The following is a 22,431-nucleotide window of genomic DNA, read 5'->3' on the forward strand; positions in this document are numbered from 1 at the left end:
GTTTAACTAAATATTCAACACTATCGCAGGCTCATATATGATAATTAGTAAAAATCAAATACCCGTAATATCAGAATGTGTGTGTGATTCTTATGGTGAAGTTTGATTTATAAGCACAATGTATTTGGTAAGTTAAATACCTACAAACAGTATAATATAACACAATATTGTTGGAATTCAGAATTTTGGAATATAATACTTATTATTATGGGGCCCTAAATACAGGGGTTTCCAAACTGTGGGGCCCAGGCGCCGTTGACAGTCAAAAGGGGTGCCGTGAGGCAATCCTCCTCACCATGTTACCTGTCTACCTACTTATTTTATAACCTAGTAAACCTAGTTCATCAGTCTCAGTTAGGGGGCCGTAATAAAAATGTACCCACATTTGTAATGAGTGGGCCAAGGATTCAAAATGATTGAAATCTCTGACCTAAAAATGAATAATTTACATAACATTATTGTTTATGTACAGGACCTCACGTACCATTGACACCATTGTAGGCTATAATTTATAATTTTTAAGAAAAAAAAAACCGTCGCCTTTCGGGTTCCGGTGAAAGCTACTTGCGAATGTTGGATTATGTAGAAATGTGTACCTAAGTATTTTTTAAAACTGCTTTTAATGCTTTAATTATTAGATGACAACACAAATGAATATACGTATAACGTTAAGGTTTGAGGAGTTTCCTCAATTCCTCATGAATCCGATTATATTATAAGAAATCGAAGCTTGACAAACTTTGACTTGAAAACTCAATATGCTTAACAAACATAACTAAATAAATGTCACTGTTCTGAACTTAAATGCATGCTTTTCTTACAAAAATACCAAAGTCACTATGAGTGTGCCGTTCAGATTTGAGGAGTTCGGTTCTGACTATCATCAGCAGTTCCACTGCACAAAATGTCACTGTTCTGGACGTAAGTGCATGCTGTTCTTATAAAAATACCAAAGTCACTATAAGCGTGCCGTTCAGATTTGAGGAGTTTGGTTCTGGCCATCATCAGCAGTTCCACTGCACCAAATGTCACTGTTCTGGACGAAAGTGCATGCTGTTCTTATAAAAATACCAAAGTCACTATAAGCGTGCCGTTCAGATTTGAAGAGTTCCGTTCTGGCCATCATCAGCAGTTCCACTGCACCAAATGTCACTGTTCCGTACCTAAATGCATGCTGTTCCTTTAAAAACACAAAAATCACCATATGTATGCCTTTCAGATTCGAGGAGTTCCCTCGATTTCTCCAGGATCCCATCATCAGAACTGGGTTCTGAGAAAAATGGGACCAATCTGTATGCATATACATTCAATCAAAAAAAAAATTTTCAAAATCGGTCCAGTAACGACGGAGATATCGAGGAACAAACATTAAAAAAAAAAAAAAAAAAAACATACAGACGACTTGATAACCGTCCTTCTTGAGAGATATGAGGCGACGGTTAATAAAAAACAGAACCACACCAATTATGAAAGTATTCAGGATTGTGTGGATACTGGATATTATCAGACGATTGTATAATTCACATAAGGTAATTATTTATATTAGCTAGTCTTTGTTGATGATAATGAACATAAATATAAATAATTACATATAATCACAATTTTACACTCATGATTGGCCACCCTGTTACACTGTTTCTTCCTTTCCTGCGGCCTAGCGAAGATGATTTAGGTTATAGTTATAGTCAGTCGGTAACGTAACGCACGATCAAATCAATAGATGCTTAGTCTTAGTCACAAATTACTTATTAGTGCGTATGATATGAGTAAAGTTAGGTATATTATGTTTATAGTTTATGCCGTTTATGGCCACGACAGCAAGCTATACGCTCTTTCCGTTCCCACAAACTTAGACACGCAATCACGTGCGAATGAACGTGAAGCTTAAAAATTAACAAAACGCCATATACGCTCTTTCCGTTCCCACAAACTTAGACACGCAATCACGTGCGAATGAACGTGAAGCTTAAAAATTAACAAAACGCCATTGCGCGCGAATGCGCGCACATGCTTACCTCCGCGCTATCCTGTACGCTCCAAGGAACGCACGCGACTGTGTAAAGGCGGCTAATAGCGTTTCCTACGCGTCAGCATGTAGTCAACTCTGTGGCTGCTGCTTAACGCAACGTAAGTCTTGGTGTCACATTTTCCAAAACACTAAATTGTCGCCGACTTTCAAGGCGAACGGACGCTTTGTGTAGGGTGGCCCTGAAAATCACTTACATACGTAATAAGTCTGTACTTTAAGTAGGAGTACTATCTTCGGACTGGTACGAAATAGGTAAGTAAGCATGGAGACGGCCGGTATATATTATGACGGCACGGCCATCCTAGGGAACCTGAGCACTAAAAACCTCAGTTAAATCCATACTAAGTACTAAGTAATATTATAAATGTGAAAGTGTGTGTGTCTGTTTGTTTGTCCGTTTTTCACGGCAAAACGGAGCGACAAATTGACGTGATTTTTTAAATGGAGATAGTTGAAGGGATGGAGAGTGACATAGGCTACTTTTTGTCTCTTTCTAACGCGAGCGAAGCGGGTAAAAGCTATAGTTTACTCATAAAATTAATCTCGTTTTCCAGCTATGTCTGTTCCTGTTAGCCACCGTCAGTGCCGATGTGGTCCCGAGCCAGCCACCAGTGGAGCCCCCACTGCGATACGACATGCCGCCGCCGCCTGAAACAGCTCGCATGAGCACCCGCAACGTCTTCCAGACCTTCATCAGCATGCCACTGGACCACTTTAATCCGCAGAACTCGGACACGTTTATGATGGTAACTTTTATAAATGACAAAACTGCTTATCTTAGTCCATGTTAGCCTCGACGAGTCGCGCGTAGCAGTTTCGTCTGCAGTGGAATTAATTTGTTCTACCAAGTCGCGCACCAAAATCAAGGAAACGTGTAATATAAAGGGCGACGCGTGACTGCTGATTCTCGCAGCGTAAGCTGGGTACGTAGCCGAATGGCACAAACGCTCACGAAACAAAACGCTCATAGATATCTATCTCTATCGCTCTTACATATTGGCGCGACAGAAGAACAGAACCAGAAATGCCATTCGGCTACGGCACCTGTGCTGAGTGTAGTACTTTCTTCTGTTATGCTCACTCTTCTTTCAAATGTGCGCAATGTTCACGAGTGAACCGCTTGGTGTGAAATCATTGTCTAGTAATTTCTGTCGTTTACGTCCCCAGCGTTACATGTTCAACGAGCAATTCTTCGGCGGCCCTGGCTCGCCAGTGTTCATCCTTGTGGGCGGAGAGTGGGACATCGCTGCGGGATGGCTGCTCGCTGGCAACATGTTCGAGATGGCTCGCGAGAACCATGGGTATATGGTGTACACTGAGCATCGGTATTATGGCCAGACTGTGCCTTACACGTACGTATTTTACCGGCCTATCCCTTATATTCCCGTCTTTCATGTTATTACGCCAATGAGAATCCGCAAGCCGAGAATAAAGCGATGAAGAAATGAGCGAGATATCTAATTTAAATATAAAGCGACCGCCGCCGCCGTCCTGAGGGTGTAGTGTACCTGCTACCTGCCCCTGCTAATAGCGAATTACGATTTTACGATGTTCTAGGTAAGTCCATCCAAGGAAACCCAAAACTAAAATAACACGATCAATTTTTTTTTGTTGTTCTACAATATCTTGCCAATTACAGCGACATTGTAGACTTAGCTATTATATCTAATTCTACTACTAATCCGGATACCTAATTTAATTATTTACACCAAACGGCTTCATATTTGTCTTTCTACTTTTCCAGAAACTTTACCACCGAAAACCTGCGCTTCCTAAACGTGGACCAAGCCCTGGCCGACCTCGCCTACTTCATCCAAAACATGAAGCAATCGCCACAATTCGCCGACAGCAAGTTCATCCTCTATGGAGGCTCCTATGCTGCCAATATGGTGCTGTGGTTCAAACAACGGTACCCTCACTTGGTCGTGGGAACAGTCGCGTCGAGTGGACCTATTAAAGGAGAAGTTGACTTCACTGGTAAGTTCACGGAACATAAAAAGGGAACATACCCAAACTACGTGACCATATTTGTACCGTTTTTTTCCCCCCTCCCCTGGGTGACCAAGCGTAGTATATGCCAAGATCAAGTGAGTGTTGAGTGATAGGATCAGAAATAGCGTGACAAGAGAGAAGTGTGGAGTGGATGTAGATGTAGTGACAAAGATTGAGATGGGTATGTTAAGGTGGTTCGGGCATGTAGAGAGGATGGATGAGAGGAGATTAACGAAGAAAGTATGAAAAAAAACCGGCCAAGAGCGTGTCGGGCCACGCTCAGTGTAGGGTTCCGTAGTTTTCCGTATTTTTCTCAAAAACTACTGAACCTATCAAGTTCAAAACAATTTTACTAGAAAGTCTTTATAAAGTTCTACTTCTGTGATTTTTTTCATATTTTTTAAACATATGGTTCAAAAGTTAGAGGGGGGAGGACGCACTTTTTTTTCCTTTAGGAGCGATTATTTCCGAAAATATTAATATTATCAAACAACGATCTTAGTAAACCCTTATTCATTTTTAAATACCTATCCAACAATACAGAGTGGGGCCTGTAACAAAAGCAAAAATTAAACTGTAAGCTATTCTCCTTATACTGATCAACATTTGTTCAGCTACTTTTAAAAATAACTTGTATTTTGATTTTTATTACCATTGAAAGTTTTTTCTAAGAGGTAATGTATTGCGAATTTTGTTAAGTCTAAAGTATGACAGACAACGTCAATGACAACAATAATGGCGTACATTGAAGCTAATATTTATTTTGTATGAAAAATAAAAAAATTAAAGACTTCATAATTTTTAAAAGTCACTGAACAAATGTTGGTCAGTTTAAGGAGTATAGCCTACAGTTTAATTTTTTGCTTTTGTTACAGGCCCCACCCTGTATATCACACGTTGGGGTTGGAATGAAAAAAAATATCAGCCTCCACTTTACATGTAGGGGGGGTACCCTAATAAAACATTTTTTTCCACTTTTTTTTTTGCACTTTGTTGGCGTGATTGATATACATATTGGTACCAAATTTCAGCTTTCTAGTGCTAACGGTTACTGAGATTATCCGCGGACGGACGGACGGACGGACGGAGGGACGGACGGACGGACGGACGGACGGACAGACAGACATGGCGAAACTATAAGGGTTCCTAGTTGACTACGGAACCCTAAAAAGAGTGGAAGGGTCAGTTGGAAGTGGAAGACCTAGGCGAACTTTTCTTGATCAAATCGGGGAAATATTGCAAAAAGGCCAGGTCAGAAGTACTACCTACTCGAAACCGCGTGTATGAGAAACGTTATGAAAGTGTGTGAAGCGAAAGTGGTTTGTCAAGATCATAGTAAATGGAAATCCGTGATCTCTGCCTACCCCTCTGGGAAACAGGCGTGATTGTATAATGTGTACATATATAAATTTACGGTTTTTCGATTCCAGGATATTTGGAAGTCGTGCACGACGCATTTCTAGCGGAAGGCGGCGAACAGTGCATATCGACCATCAGGCAAGGCATCTTGGACACCGTGGAGGCGCTGAAGACAGAGGAAGGTCGGCGTGAATTAGAACAGGCATATCGGTACGTGATTCTTAAAATGTTGAACGCTACAAAAGCCAGATTACACGACTTTGGGCCATAATATGCCTGAAGATGGCTTTGGTTAGTTTTTAACTGATTTGATCACTTCTTTTTACAAGCTTTTATTCAACTTGCCTTGCCAACCGTCTAGACTGGTGGTCTAGTGGAAGCACAGATCAATACAACAAGATGGCCCTTACAGGGCGACTCGCGGTCACCAAGCATACGACAAATCAGGTTTATAAAAGTTTGAACGCGTGCGACACCGATCAGTAGCGCCCAAGTATACGACCCGTTAACAGTGTCCGTGTCCGCTCGGGAAAAAATCTTAAATAATCAATTTTGGTTGCAAACAATGGTCTCTTATAGCATAAAGTGGTGTGGCAAGTCTTCTAACACTTCTACATGTAAAAAAGATGGAACAACATTCCACAGTTAAGTCAAATTAATTATTTTGTTGAATATTGTTTATTGTCCGCGGAGTTCATTTATACTGGTCAATATGGTTGTGCTGAGCGGCGCCGAGGCGCGTCCATCCCTCTTTACCGAGTTAACAATGTGATATGCTATCCCTTTCACGTAAACGACTAGGCATGGGGCCATGTTAGTTTATGTCTGTTGCGGGAACTTCGTACTGCCGTTCGTACCATGTGCTACCATTTTTAACCGACTTCAAAAAAGGAGGAGGTTCTCAATTCGACTGAATGTTTTTTTTTTTTTTTTTTGTATGTATGTTACTCGATATCTCCGAGAATTGTGGACCGATTTTCAAAATTTTTTTTTTGATCGTACGGGTATAACCCCGAGATGGTCCCATTGGCACCAAGTCGGGGTCTGATGATGGGATCCTGGAGAAATCGAGGGAACTCTTCAAATGTTATAGGCACATGTAATGTTCTTAGTGTAGTTTTCAAAGGTACACCAGTATTTACGCCTGATGGTAATAATTTTATGTGGCTGAGCTGATGATGGAAGGTCAACTCCTCAATGGTTAGGAGTTAAAGGATAATTCTTTCACTAGTGTGCATATATTCGGACTGATACATATAATATCAATAGGAACCACTAAAAATCAACAAATAAATAAACTTTTTAACAAAAAATAAAACCGCCTTCAAAAATAAGCGCGTTACAAAACACGGAGAAACTAAAAAGTAAAAAATAATAAACCTTTGAATTCAGATTTCTTATCGTATTGCAATAATCTAAACATCCAAATTATAAACAAATCAATTATTTTTGGAGTCGGTACCAGCCTGTGTATGCCCATACAACCATTTCAGTCGCAAAATCTTCAAATCAGTAACTAACTGTCAAATGTGACATAACGCGTGGTAACGTCGTGCAAACAATGCGACCGTATTGTTACAATAACAAAGTGTAGTCGTCGTGTGCACTCGTTACTGTAACAAAATGTGTACGAATTTGTGGCTGTCAATGTCACTGTCAGAATGACTTTTAACGACACTTTATTAGTCGACGTTTGCACACATAACGGTAACAACATGTGGACGAATTTGTGGCTGTCATTGTCACTGTCAGAACGGTTTCTGACAGTGACATTGACAGAATTTGTACACACATGTGTAGGTCTGGTTACCGAACTGCTCCTAAACCACTGTATCCGCAAATGACAATCTGAAATACGAAGGTTTCTCAAACTGTTTTGTGAAGTTGTGGACTGGTTGCTTTGAATCATTTAAATATGAGCGAATTAAATAATAATAAACGACGACGATTATAGAAATGTGGTAAAGTTAAGAAAAGTACAGAACGATAATACAAGTAAGCACTTTATAGTTACTTAATGTATTAGATATATAATTTTTAATTCTTATTGATTGTCTGTCTTATTTTAAAACAGTCAGAATTAGTAAAAAATACTCGATATCTAAAAATAATAAAGACAAGTGGTTTCTAACTACTGACGAAAATGTAACAGAAATGCAATACGCTACTTGTGTGGAAGAAAAAATTAAAGTCTTCGGCAAAAAACAAATTTAATTTTTTTGAGTTACCGTTTAAATCATCATACATTAGCATATACGCTACAGAGGTGAATTATGAAACTGAAGAAACGAAAGAATATAATTTAGACGACATCAAATGCAAAGTTTTTGCAATGGTTAACAATAACGAAATGGTGTTCTTTCCTATATTGTCAACACTTTAATAAACAACCTAAATATCTACCTACGCAAATATCAGTTTTGTTACTTATATCCCATTACGAGTTGCGATACCCAAATTTTCACCCGATCCTGGCGGGAACAGAAGAGAATAACTTAATTTTTTGTTCTTGAACTTACCGTGGGACTCAGTCACTCTGGGAAGGAATCAATGGGAATGAATCCTTCCTTTTTAAGTTTTCTGTTTATCATACATTTAGTTTTATTTTAATTATAATCTTACCTACAAGTTTTAACAGCAGGTCTTCTTTATTCTTAGTTTTTTAAAGTTGCTTTATTGATTAATTAAAATTCGACGCGGCGGAGGTTGTAGGAGGTAGGGCATAGCGAATGATATTCCGCTTTGTGTGGTAGGACACAGCACAGCGGATATCGTCTCGCTCGAATCTAGAGCAGAGCCCAACTGGGGTAGTACCTCCGCCTTACAGAAGACCGCAGCCAAATAGCACTAGACCCTACTCATAGTGTTGTGTTCCTGCCGGTGAGTAAGGCTGCCAGAGCTCAGCGAGGGTGCGGTGTGCTGATGACGGGAGGACTTAGGGAACTAACTTAAATTGTCCCGTCTATTTTCCTTTGAGTCGTCGGCAACCCGAACCCCCCTTAGAACTTGTAAACTCCTTTTTGCTGTGTACTTAACACAGCAAAAGGGAGTGTACAGGTTTCTAATGGGGTCGCAACGCACATGTGGCACTGTTTGAGTTGCAGGCGTCCATAGGTTACGGTGACCGCTTTACATCAGGCGGGCCGTACGCTTGTTTGCCACCGACGTAGTATTAAAAAAAATATACGAATGGGATAGATAATTCCCTATTAGAGTTATTATGTTGCTTATAGGTTGTAATATATAAAGAAAACATTTTATTTCAATCAAATATATTTAACAAAAATAATTAAAAACAATCACATTGCTTCAAATTAGTTATATTAAAGATAACACTCATAAAATTACCTACACGTAAGTGTAGGATTTAAATGATCTTTAATATTTGCTAATATTAGTCATAGGATATAAAATTCAAATACTTAACAGTCGTTAAAAAAACTCTTACAGCCAGGCAAAAAAGATTAGAAATGGAACTATTTTTTTAAACATAGCAACACTTTTACTTTTCCCATACAAAACTGACTCAATAATTGCCACACGCAAAACGATTTATATAGACGGTGGTCTTTCCCATCACGGAACAATGGTGTTCCGGACTTTTGGGAGGCGTGCGCGGGGCCGAAGCCAACACGTAGAGGCCCTTTCGACACTTTAATGAAATGTAAGGGGTACACCGAGCGGATGTTGCCCTTGCCCGTATCATGGGACACACGCAGAGGCAACACCCGCCAGGGTGTAAAAACTATTTGAGAGTTAATGAAATCTAAAATGAACTGGTCTATTTTGATGAAAGTGATGGACTAATTACTGGGCTATGGATAAAAAAACCGGACGCCTGCCTAATAAAACGGTATCCAATTTTATTTCCGGCAGACGGTGACTCGTCCCCACAAGATGGGCCCCCACAAAAAGCGACATCCAAGATGGCTCAAGGGCAACATAGACGGTGGTTATTATTATTTCCAACTCTTTATTGCCAGGCTGTATGGTGGAAATAAAAGTCAGGCCCTCAAAGAAAACTACTTACCAGAAATCCTTAGGGTCCCCCACATCTAGCGTCTCGCGAGCGTCGCGTCGGGCCAACTGTATGGAAAAAGACGTCGCGTCGACGCGACGTCGACGCAGCGTCAGGCTTTGCCCATACAGTTGGCCCGACGCGACGCTCGCGAGACGCTAGATGTGGGGGGACCCTTATGCTGGCTCATCATACTTAAAAATGACATTCCTTTATTTTTATAAAGAAACAAAACTATATTCAAGGGTTTTCTAAAACTCCGGAAGAGTTTAAATTGAGAGTAAAATAAAGATAATATTATTTAGATTTAAAGATCATTTTCATCTTTAAGAGCAAAATGTTAATTAGAGAAATTTTATCTTGAATAGTGATGCTAATTGCTAGCGATTAACATGATAAAATAGCGTGTATTTTTATTTTACTTTAGTTAGCTCGAGTCCCGTCGAGACAAGCGAGTTTTGGAAAAAATTAAATGCAGTTTTACTTATTTATTTTTAAAATAAAGGATTCTCTTCTTTAAGTAAAACGAGCCAGCTTAATAGCTTGGTCAACGAACGATTCTAGATGGAATGGCCGAAAGCAGAAAGTTTCACTACGAGATATTGTTAGGGATAGTTAGAAGACATACATACTAAAAGCCCTTGGACTTTGGACCTGAGCTCGAAGAGGGGAGGGGGGGTGAAAAAGGTCCCATTTTTTTGGTTTTTGCTTATATTTCAAAAACTATGCGTCATACGAAGTTTTGGTTTACGAAACTTTGAAAGCTTATAAAATTCTCTATAACTTTGATTTAGAAACTTTTTTCTATTCTTAACCATTGTCATCCTCCCACTTCTTGCTACATACATTGCTCCATATCTTGAAATCTATTTATCTGAGACAAAAGTTTTCTTAAAAAATCTTGTAGACCATTCAATTACCTTTCATAATACATATGCTTATGTTATGTGTCATGTACCGTACGACTTTAAAAAAATTACAATTTTAGCAATTTTTTCAGTGAACGAAATGCAACAACAAATGTATGTGATAAACTTGTAAAATATATAGGTATTTAATGAACTTGATTGTATTAGGTACCATAGCTGTACAAATGCATTTACACAACAGGTAACAATACAATTAGCTATACATAAAAAAAATTGGCCTAGAAGGCAGGAAATTTCTAGATCAAAGTCATAGAGAATTTTATAAGCTTTCAAACTGTCGTAAACTGAAATTTCGTATGACGCATAATTTTTGAAATATGAGAAAAAAAGCAAAAAAATGGGACCTTTTTCATCCCCCCTCTTCAATCACAGGTCCAAAGTCCTAGAACTTTTAGTATGTATGTCTCTTGACTATCCCCATAGAGGAATATAATTTTTCTCTATGCTATCCCTAATAAGTAACATCCCGTAGTGAAACTTTCTGCTTTCGGCCATTCCACCTAGACTCGCCTTTTAGGCATTCATTGACTGATCTATAAAGAATTAAGGTAGATTTTCTTCAGGGCCCGACTTACCTTTCCACACAGTATGTATGTACATCACAATTCACAACCATCCGTCCGAGTGCCTCCACGCAGAGTTATGCAATATCCCCTATTCAGTCCCTTCTGTATTTGTTTTCCTTTGCGTTTCCTTTAATTGAGTGGATCTGAAAAGAAAGGTAAATTGTGGCAATGTGAAACATTATAGAAATATAGGGATGTGTCCAGATTAATATGTTGTGATTGGCGACATGTCCAAATGATTCGAAATATGTCAGCAATCGCAATATACTCGTATTAACGTGAGTAAGTACAGCCATTTATATTTAAATATGTCTCACGAAAGTTTAGTTTTGGACGTGGTAACTATGTTAATTGTAAATCAAGACGTTTAGTCCGCCATTTGTACCATTTCTTCCAAAAAAGGGGTACATATGGCAGACTAAACGCCTTGAGGCTTTCTTTATCAATCAATTAATTGCATGTGCATTGTGAAACACGAAAAATGATTCTTTTTCGTATTATGAGTCCCTCACTCCGCTTTAGAGTCTAAATAATTATTTATAGCTTCAAACCACGACTATTTTACATTGTTTTAATATGGTTTTAATGTAGGCAAATTTGTTAAAAAAAAGAAAAAGTCTTTATAAATTAGTCAAAAATACTCACGATTTTCGCTTAGTCCTTTGAACACTGTGCTTTATAGCACTATTCTGGATAAAATGGTCCGCCTCTTGCATAGAGCAAGTGCTGTCTGCTAATTTTAATATTTTATAAATAATTACTCTTATTCTGATAAATCTGGAAAAGGGCATTTTGGGGCATGTTTTGTTGCCCTTCCATGTCACTTAAGACAATACATAATCCGTGAACATTGCCCCCACAACCATAAGCCCAATTTTAGAGACTTTTAAATTTCCCTTATTTCCGCATATTTTTGTGAAATGCGAAATCTGTAACAAAACATGTACTTAATGTTAATAAAGTTTGAGGATACCTGGAAAAAATGAATACAAGAATCCATCTTGAAAATCTTATAAATATTCACTGCTTTCGGTCACGCGTGTACGCTGCGACCATTTTGCGACCGTTTTGGTGACCGTTTGGCGACTGTTTTTTACATAGAATATTACCCAGTCTTAATACATATTTTAACAACTTTGTTGGTTTTCTAGGCATTATTTTTATTATTTCAGTATAGTATATACACCACAGCACTAAAACTTCACCAATCAAATAGTTATAAACACAAACACCGAGTAGTCAATAATATTATTGCTGGTTAAACTGAGGTAAATTGATGGCGCGTTGATAAATTTAGACTTATTTTATGAAATAACTCGAGCAATTTAATTGGCCATGGTAATTAGCCCACATTATACATAATACAAATGTAAACAATATTTACCTTTATCAAATTCTTACGCCATTACATTTTAATGTCAAATGATTTTATTTCTTTTTCACTTTGACGTCTCTGACAGTCGCCATTTAAAAAGAATGAAATGAACGAATGATTTCGGGAAAATGGTCGCCAAACGGTAACAATGTGTGCACGCGTAGTGCACACTTTCTGTCACTTCTGTGACCATTTGTGCCTGTTACCAATCGTCCCCATTTGGGTCGCCGCGACTAAACGTCGACCGTACTGCGACTAAACATTGAGACCCGAAGACCTGTGTGTACACAAAATAGGAGGATTTGCGTAGGAACGGCGACCGATTATGGTTATATGGGTGGTTGAGTGGGGCAAACAGGCAAAAAGCAAGGTGACGAACAGGTCTGGTACCGACTACAGAAATAATTGATTTGTTTATAATTTGGATGTTTAGATTATTGCAATACGATAAGAAATCTGAATTCAAAGGTTTATTATTTTTTACTTTTTAGTTTCTCCGTGTTTTGTAACGCGCTTATTTTTGAAGGCGGTTTTATTTTTTGTTATATGAAATATAAAAGAAAGCAGATTTGTAATAGTGAATAATTATCTAGAATCTGTAGAGTTTGTAGTGGTATTTAGTTCATTGATTAGTTTAGAATATTTAGTTGGTTATTTAACTTAGTAAACGTAAGTAAAAATGCACAGTTTAGTTATTAGTTACTAGAATGATTTTTATTGAGATGCTATCACAATTATCATCCTCCTTGCGTTATCCCGGCATCGGCATTCGCCACGGCTCATGGGAGCCTGGGGTCCGCTTTGGAAACTACTACCAAGATTTGGCGAAGGCACTAGTTTTATGAAAGCGACTGCCATCTGACCTTCCAACCCGAAGGGTAACTAGGCCTTATTATAATTTAATTATAATATTATAATTTGTTGCAAAACAAATTCACCACAGTACTGGTACCGGTACCATTGTCTATAATAGACATGTCCCATTCCCATCCCTACTGCTAATCATAAAGGCGCGCCATTATTTGAAACGACCAATGGCAGCACCGTGCGCGACCGCCTCACCCCGCAAGGATTGGTGATTTGCGTCTCGAACAATATCGCTTGCATTTGGCTTCTAGTGGGGTGTTCTGTGAGTGGAAGTTACTCTGCCTCCTCTGCAATCCGATGGCTCTGGATTCGGACCCCGGAAAAGGGGATTTGTTTGTGTGATGGACACAAATATATAAGTATTGGTTCCTGAAGAGTTTAGCGTGGGACATACGTATACTGTGTATTTTTTTTATACCACGTCGGTGGCAAACAGGTATACGGTCCGCCTGATGGAAAGCGGTCACCGTAACCTATGGACGCCTGCAACTCAAGGGGTGTCACATGCGCATTGCCGACCCTTTAGAAACTTGTACCTACACTCCGTTTTTGAAGAACTCCATACTGTAGTTCATCGAAAATAACCTTACTTTATGTTACAGATTATGTTCGCCGCTTCTAGACTACGACGACGTTTACGAACTAGGATACTTCTCCGGTCTGATCAGCTGGAGATTCTCCGGCAGCGTGCAGTCGGCTCGCCCAGGCGTCCTTCAAGCCATCTGCAATAACTTTGCTGGAAATATCTATGGTATGCAATTCCCAGCCCTCTAACACACTCTAGGAGTGTTTGAGATGTTGTTTCAGCGTCACCGCTGCGCTGTGGTGCCCGATGGGTCATAGGTAACCTAAACTAATTGCCTATACCTAGTTGCCATGCTCTCTAAATTATTTTTCTTACTGCACCCACATTCGCGAATTTCTGTTTTGCCCTATGGTTGACTGGTAGAGAATGCCTTAAGGCATCAAGTCCGCCATTTGTACTTTTTTTATTACTGTGCAATAAAGTTTAATAGTTATTTGTTATACAAGGGGGCAAAGTTGTATTTTAACGTCGAGTGTGGAATTTAAAAACGAGCAAGTGAAAAGATTCTATAGTTGAACCACGAGCGAAGCGAGTGGTTCGAGAATAGAATCCTGAACTTGCGAGTTTTTTAACACACGAGAAGTAAAATACATTTGCACCCGAGTGTAACACAAAACTTTTCCCCACACTGTAGCGAGGAAACTACAACGCAAAAAATGCGTTTATCACTGCTTCCGGTAGTTCCACAGGTGGTAAATCATCTTTATTACTAGATTCACCTACTTATATCAATTTTAAAGCAGTTAATTTGACTTTAATCAAGGTCAAATTACTTTACCCAGTAGTGGATAAAATGCGTTTTTACCCGCTGGTATTAAAGGACAAAACACGTGTTTCCGAGGTAGTGAGGGGAAAATAAATAAAAACCTCGACCCATCGCGTGGGAGCAGTAGTGCAGATTCAGGATACCTACTTCACAATAGCTTACGCTCCATATTAGCTACTTCGCTCTATCGCTCTTGGGCGACAGAGCTAGTTGCGTTTGGATTAACTTAACACGCAGCGATAACGATTGTTACTTCGGTCAGGCCGGCAGGTCTGGCCCCGTAGCCGAATGGCATTTCTCCGACGCCAAACGAAAGCGATACGCCGCTGGCTCTGTCGCGCCAATACGCAAGCGCGATAGAGATAGATATCTACTAGCGCTTCGTTTCGTGAGCGTTTCGTGAGCGATTGTGCCATTCGGCTAGCCACCCAGCTGTGCGCCAGCCTTCATCCCCACCATATTTAACCCCACGTCATCTTCTAACCCGGTGATGCCGTTTATACCTACCAAAGAGGATAGAGACGTTATCCGTTATCCATACTAATATTATAAATGGAAAAGTGTGTGTCTGTTTGTTTTCCCGTCTTTCACGGCAAAACGGAGCAACGAATTGACGTGATTTTTTAAGAGGAGATAGTTGAAGGGATAGAGAGTGACATAGGCTACTTTTTGCCCCGGGCCCCGTACAATATAAACGTTTGAGAATGTATCATCAGATGCCTCTGTCAATAACGAAAGTTTTATTTTTTAGGCACCACCCCAATGCAGAAGATTGGGGGTTACATCGCCCAAACCGCCGGTTTGCAAACATGCTGGACTATAGAATACTCTATACTGTTAGGTACCTACAGTAACCCTAGATCAAACTGTGAGTATTTACATATTCATTATAATTAAATACGAAACTACTGTAAAACATCGTACGATCAAGGGCGGCTCACTCCGCGATCCTATCGCCGCGCTACAGGTACATGCCGGCGGCCGCGAGTTCGCGGCCTACTCAGGGGTGGCGCGCATTCTCATGGAACGCACGTTCGCACATTCTAATTGTTACTTTACGTCGCGAGTTTTTTTTAAGTTTCATATGCGATGTCCGCGTGTGGAATGGCTAATAAAGCTTAGTTAAATACATCATGAATAAAATAGCACAATTTTACATAGATCTACTATTGATTGAGTCCCACGGAAAAGTTCAATAAGGCTTGTGATGTTGGGACAAACAAAAATATATAAATGCTGTATATATACCTAGAAAGTACCCAAGACATGAATATAATAGTATAACATTTTTTGCAAATATTAATTCGTTTTAATCTATAGGCAACCCTACCGTCCGACGCTGCGCACGTGCGGCTCGTTTCTTTGTTAGAATTTTGTAGGCATTTTAAAAAGCGGCATTTCGTGAACATCAAAGCAGTGGGCCTTCTGTACTTGTACTATTATATATTCTGTGGTACGATTAACGTACGAAGAGAGAATTCGTAACTTTTAAATTCTTATTTTCCGCACTTTTATCGTAATGTCAGTACTATTTAAACGCCTTTCATCAGATGTAAATTTTCATCACGATTCGAACACTAAAAAAGACAACTCATCAGTTTACCTGATAGGTACTTTGTTTTATTAATACTTACGATGCTGATGGACCGCCATGTATGTACAATTAATACAAGTACAACATACCTATCGGAGTTCATCACATTTTTATCAGTAATCTCTTACCTAATATTAAAAATTAGCTGTTATCTGGTCAAATCACGCATGTAACTGACTTCCACGATACAGGCTTAGCCTAGTGTGGGGGTCGTCGATTAATTGCATACTGTATGTATTTTAAACAAATTCTCTTGGTTAATAAAATATATATATATATTTTTTTATTAATACTTATTTTACTTTTAGCTCGAGCTTGGTACTACCAGACTTGTACCGAATACGGGTACTATCAAACCGCGCCCAGAAGTGGCACAGTATTTGACCCCTTAATATGGCTCAGCGTCGATTTCTACGTCGACATTTGCAAACAGGTTTTTTCCGAGAGGTAAGAATCCTCCATAATCTGTTAATAATAGATGGCGCTGCATTAGAAAATCTTGACTGATAACTCTATACCATACTATTCAATATACTCTATGCATTCGGCTACGCACGCTGGAATAGTAATCCATCGCGGTTAAGGGTTTTCATTTTCACTAGCTTGAACAGCGACATCTAGCGTCAGATTCCTGAACTAAATATTAATTCTGGGCCTCTGACTCAAGGAAAATCTTAATAGCACGTTTCAGGATTTTCACTATCTTGAACACTGACATCTAGCGTTGAATTGGTGAACTAAACAAATTCTAGGTGTCTGGGGTCATTATCTCAAGAAAAATGTTAATAGCGCGATTCCTGAATTCTCACTAGTTCGAACAGTGACATCTAGCGTTGAATTCAGGAACAATACTGTAAATGAAGGCTTCAGGAGTCATTATCTTAAGAAAAAATTTAATAGTGTGATTCAGGATTTTCGCTAGCTCGAACAGCGACATCTAGCATTGAATTCAGGAACTAGACAAATCAAGACTTCGGGGGTCATTATCTCAAGAAAAATGTTAATAGCGCGATTAAGGATTTTTACTAGTCTGTACAGCGACATCTAGCGTCGAATTCAGAAAACTTATCGCTTTTGGGGGTCATTATCCCAAGAAAATTCTTAATAGCGTGATTCAGGATTTTCACTAGCTTGAACAGCGACATCTTGAGTTGAATTCAGGAACTAGACTTTCATTCTAGTCGTCTGGCACATTCTGAAATTGAGACTGGGATTGAAATATTATTTTAGTGAACATTTTAATACTTACGAGATTATTTTAGAAAACAACATTTAAAAATAGGTTATGTCAAAAACAAACAAGTAAAGATAAGCAGAAGTACCTAGTTGGTTGTAGGTGCTTAATTGCTTATACTTACTGTAGATACCTACTACCGTTGCAGATTCGATAAGGAGTTTGTCTACGACGCAGTGGAGCGAGTGAACCTTATATTCGGCGGTTTACAACCAAACGTGAACAACACCATCAACATTCACGGGACGTATGACCCGTGGCACGCCCTGGGTGTCTTCGAACACGATCTCAAGGAAAACTCACCTACTATTACAGTTCCTAGGTAAGCCGAGACATGAAATGTTTAGGGCACAATAGACTTAGTATTTATTCCCTGGGTAAAGAAAATGACTATAAGGACAGAGTTTAAACTTTAAATTGGGAACTTGGCCTATGTTGAAATCAGTGCCATCTACCAATCAAAGGCGTTGCGCCACTATACGAGCGTATATGGCTGTCGCCACTATATGGCGTACTTTATTTGTTTTATACAGTTATATATTTTTTTGCCAAACAAAAAAATAGTAGAAATTAGATAGTACGTAGCATGGGGTCTCATCCGGAACATCGTATAATTAATGTCAAACCCAAATCATAGATGGCGCTACGTGCCACGATTAGCCATTATGACTTATTTATTCAATAAATTTAAAGGTCTCAAAGGTATTATTTTAGTCTCATGAATGCATTAAGAATATCATTAATTTAATACACAAATCCACAAAAACACGAATTCAATGCAATATTTTTCAAAATTCGAATCTAAAATTTATTACACGACTGAATACAACATCAGCAAACCCGCATTGAACGTTATTGAGTCGTCTAAGTATTATTACCTCTCGTCACTAGATGGAGTGACTGTGCATAACGTACGTGATATAATTAGAATAGCCACTTGAGTGCGGGCTAGTCATACGCTCAAAAAACCAGTGTAAGGGCGCTCTCCGGAACCATGATCTTCTTACGCGTCTGGACGGCACATTTTAGACTGGTTACGTAGCCGTATTCAACTCGTGTGCACTCCGTAACCACATGGTATCGTTAATGAAACTTATGAATGAATGGCGTTGTTGGTAAAACGAAAAGCAATATGTGAATATGTGTGTGTGTATTATGCAATAAAAACAAGGTGAGACAAAATTGGGGTTTTTAACACACTGTGCCGCACGGGTGCCGGCCGGCGCCGCGGCGGTGCGGACACGAGTACACCGGACGCGTCTGTGTGCGTTAGCAGGCGCACAAATAAAGTGGCTTTCTGCGGGCAGCCGAGCGGCACCGCCCCCGACTGCGCGATGGCAATAAACACAAATATCACAAATTTGAATTCGTGCTTGCCTACCTTATCGTGTTAGTTCTTCATTATTAATAAATAATTTTAATTATTGAATGTTGATTAGAACTGTTATCTGGGACATTTTTATTTTTGTCAAAGTTGTACGTCCACCCGACTTTTTTTTAATTTGGAAATTTTTATGTGGTTTCCACTCAGAATCGTGAGCTCTTTCACTCCTAATAGGAGAAAAAAGTCTCCCAAGTTTTTTCCCATTCCGTTACCATTTTTTCATACATTTTGTATGGCAGTAACGGAATGGAAGGTTTGAAAAATGTATGGATATCTTAAGACATTTTTTTTTACTTCCTATCAGGCAGGATCGAAAGACCTTGAGATTCTGAGTATGAATCGCGTAAAAAACACCCATGTTACAAAAAAAGAGGGGTGAACAACTTTAAAAAAAAATGGCTCATCTGGCCGGCAGCCATAAGGCCATAACAGATAATAGTAATTATGTGTTGAAATGAAATGAAAATGAAATATTTATTTTTCAAGTAGGCATATTACAAATTACAATGAACATATGAACGTCAAGTTTCAGTAAATAACTAATTTCGGTGTTTTTCTCAATTTCATGAGTAAAAAAGTACTAGAAAATGAAATAAAACTATGGAAACGGATTAAATCGCGTATAATGAATTTAAAATACTATATTTACTACTATTTGTTTTTATTTCTATACTGTATTTTAAATTCATTCATTATACGCGATTTAATCCGTTTCCATAATTTTATTTCATGAGTAACTATCGCGGTAACCGAAGACAATATTACTCTAGAAAATGTTTTGTCAAATACCTAGCTAGTAGCTACATTACCTTTTATTTTTCATATTAAGTACATGTATTTGTTTACTTAATAATATACATTTCCATATTTATAAATTGAAATAGATATCATACACGAAAGGAAAAACGACACTGACGACGCGACGGTTTTTTTCCCACATTTCTAATTAACTACGCGCCTGCTTTCGAGTGCTTTAAATTTTAATAAACCAACGCATTCTTTGATTGGGGGCTCGGGCCTCTCAAGGTCAGTGCAAATGTGATGCGTAGAATAGGTACTTGTATAGGTAGGTAGGGGCGCGGGGCGCGGGGCCGCGACTAAATCTTGTTCATTCACATCCGCTTGCATGTGTCGCGGATAGAGCGAGTACGTAAGGGCCCGCGCACACGGGCAACTGTTGCTGGCGACTTTCTTGTCGCGACCATGGCTTAGTATGAAAGTGCGCACACGAGGCGACGCAACTTTTCATACAAATACGAAAGTCGCCGAGCAACTGTTGCCTCCGTGTGCGCGGGGCCTAAGCGGCGAGCACACATACAAGCCGCGCGGAGGCCGTTTGCCACCCTGATGTATACCTCTTTTAATTAAATCCGCAAAAAATATTTTTCATCATTTTCATACATAACAAATGAATTTATTAGTGTGAGAGACCCTTACGAATAACATTCAAGTTAGTGTCAAGTGATTGACTGCACATGTCAAAACAAGAAACATTAGGAATTGGTCACACACGTGTTCAGTAATTATCTTTGGTAAAGGCAGTCATACACATGTTCAGTAATTATCTTTATTTTTTTAATAACTCGATAACCGTAAGAGTTAAGTTTCTTAGAGACATTAAATTAATTTGATCTTCCCTTAAAGTTAACGGAATTCAATAAAAACAGTGTGTATAACAAATAACAATTTTATTTACATGATTTATTTTAACTTGCATTAATATGCTGTTCTCGAACTTATTGTATCGATAAACTACCTCTCTCTAGTCGATCTGTGTCGATACTGTCGATACTAACCCAACGAAGTAACTTTTCTAAGACGTCACCAGGTCACCACGCGTCCTTTTCTTTAGGGTGCTATAGAAAAGGATACCTATAGTTTTCTTTGTTCTTATTTACTGACAGACTTGTTTGACAGATTATATCAATTTATAGAGCAATCAATTTGATTAGTGAAACTAAATAATTTGTTATTCATGTTACCTACTTAAAACTGGAGTTTTAACATTTGGTTTAACAAGACGTCCTTACGAGGTTATATAAACAACAATGTGCCACAGGACTCATAATGAAACGGCTCAACAAAATAATACCAATAATAATAGGTGCGTGTTATATTTTACTCAGCAGCCGGCGTATCCGAAATCCGAATGGCAATTGTCGACACCATATGCAGACATACATGTAGTCTAGCTCTGTCGCGCAAGTACGCAAGAGCTATAATTAGAGGTAGATAGATACAACGAAACAAATATTATCGTGAGCACATGTGCATTCGACTACGCACACTGATGAGGGGACCCAGCGCGTAGTACGTACATTGCGCACCACCTGCACGCACACATACAAACCGCGCGGCATACAATCCACTGGTAGGCTATGTCTACAACGCCATCTAGTAATGTCTGACTTTAAACGTGCACATGACGTTGTATGTTTAGTGCGTGAAAGCTAAAACAGATGTCGCAAGATGTTGCAGTTTGATGACTATTTCGACGTAGGATACTGATAAGAGTTTTGTTGGCCACGCGTGGCTACTGGCGCCATCTAGCTCTCTGAGTGTGGATTAAATTTAGTACACAGGTCTAGAATACTTAGGACGGCGCCCATTTTTAGTATGGGGTTAGGTATCTGTACTAGTATTATTTGATCTGTGGTACGTAGTAACATCGTAGTTTGTGCCCTTTCTCTTTTACATGTAATCAATGATGCATATAATACAGGCTGGCAAAAAAGCAACCTGGTAGTGTCGTCCTGTATTCTCACATTGATTTGAAAGGAACAACTCTAGGTACTATGTTTCCATTTTTAAATATCGCCTCTTTTTTGCCACGTTGTTTGGATTTCAAAGGGTAACTGTACTACGATGTTGCCACTTTTTATTTTGATCTCTTTTTGGCCAAGCTGTAATGTTATTTATATAATGCCATCTAGAAACCTCTCTAAGCTTTTGTCAGAGGAAGTTTAGTGTTCTTACTTCCATCATACTCACTTTAGTTTGGTGAACAAACCAATATTTCCCTACTAAAACACTTACCTGCCGAAAATTACACTAAAGTTATTTTTATAAAGACAATGCGTTTCCATACTTTTATTTTGTCGTTTGTACAGGGCATCCCACTGCTTCGACATGCAAGGCTGGTTGAACACAGACACCATCCGAATGACGCAGACGAAGCAGGAGGCGCGACGCATCGTGGCGTCCTGGCTCAACTAAACAAATTTAAAGTGGCAACACTAGTTTATGCTCATTTCAAGTCAACAAAATTAAATAATACTGCTACAATGTTGCCACTTTTTTAATTTTTACAATTGCATATCGGACTGAAGTCTGGCAAAAAAAGTGGCATAGTAGTGTCGACCCCATTTCTCACGTAAATTCATTAGGAAGGGGTGGCACTAGTGTTGCCACTTTTTAATTTCTATTCTATTTTTTGCCTTGTAGCAAATTATGTCGTGACACTAGTCTCCTGTTAATGCCGTGTATTTCGGCAATCTTGCTTTGTGATTGACAACTTTAAAAAACAAAGAATATTTGGTGTTTTGAATATTGGTCTTAGAAAATGTATGTATGTATTTGTCAATCACCTAGCAATACATATACTAGTACAAGGTACCCCATTAGATGCACTTTCAATCTTGTCATTGTCAATAAAGGGTAGCGTGTCGAGCACTGCTACCTTTACCTTATTCCTAATTTCAATGAATGATTACATTTTTAAGTGTAAATATG

General features: G+C 38.9%; 1 protein-coding gene across 2 annotated transcripts; it reads left to right on the forward strand.

Moving 5' to 3' along the window:
* On the forward strand, nucleotides 1-22,429 carry LOC125242588 (putative serine protease K12H4.7). 2 transcript variants are annotated; one of them, XM_048151374.1, is made up of 10 exons: nucleotides 1-127; nucleotides 2,584-2,775; nucleotides 3,197-3,381; nucleotides 3,774-4,006; nucleotides 5,452-5,590; nucleotides 13,738-13,886; nucleotides 15,239-15,355; nucleotides 16,390-16,528; nucleotides 17,464-17,637; nucleotides 21,810-22,429. In XM_048151374.1, the coding sequence occupies exons 1-10, from the start codon at nucleotides 119-121 to the stop codon at nucleotides 21,913-21,915; spliced, it is 1,443 nt and encodes a 480-aa protein (XP_048007331.1). In that variant the 5' UTR covers nucleotides 1-118; the 3' UTR covers nucleotides 21,916-22,429. The 2 variants fall into 2 exon arrangements, with proteins under 2 accessions (XP_048007331.1, XP_048007330.1); XM_048151373.1 differs by lacking the exon at nucleotides 1-127 and adding an exon at nucleotides 1,452-1,529.
* The last annotated feature ends 2 nt before the right edge of the window (nucleotides 22,430-22,431 follow it).

This window comes from Leguminivora glycinivorella, chromosome 3 (assembly GCF_023078275.1).
Source record: "Leguminivora glycinivorella isolate SPB_JAAS2020 chromosome 3, LegGlyc_1.1, whole genome shotgun sequence".
NCBI classification, from domain to species: Eukaryota; Metazoa; Arthropoda; class Insecta; order Lepidoptera; family Tortricidae; genus Leguminivora; species Leguminivora glycinivorella.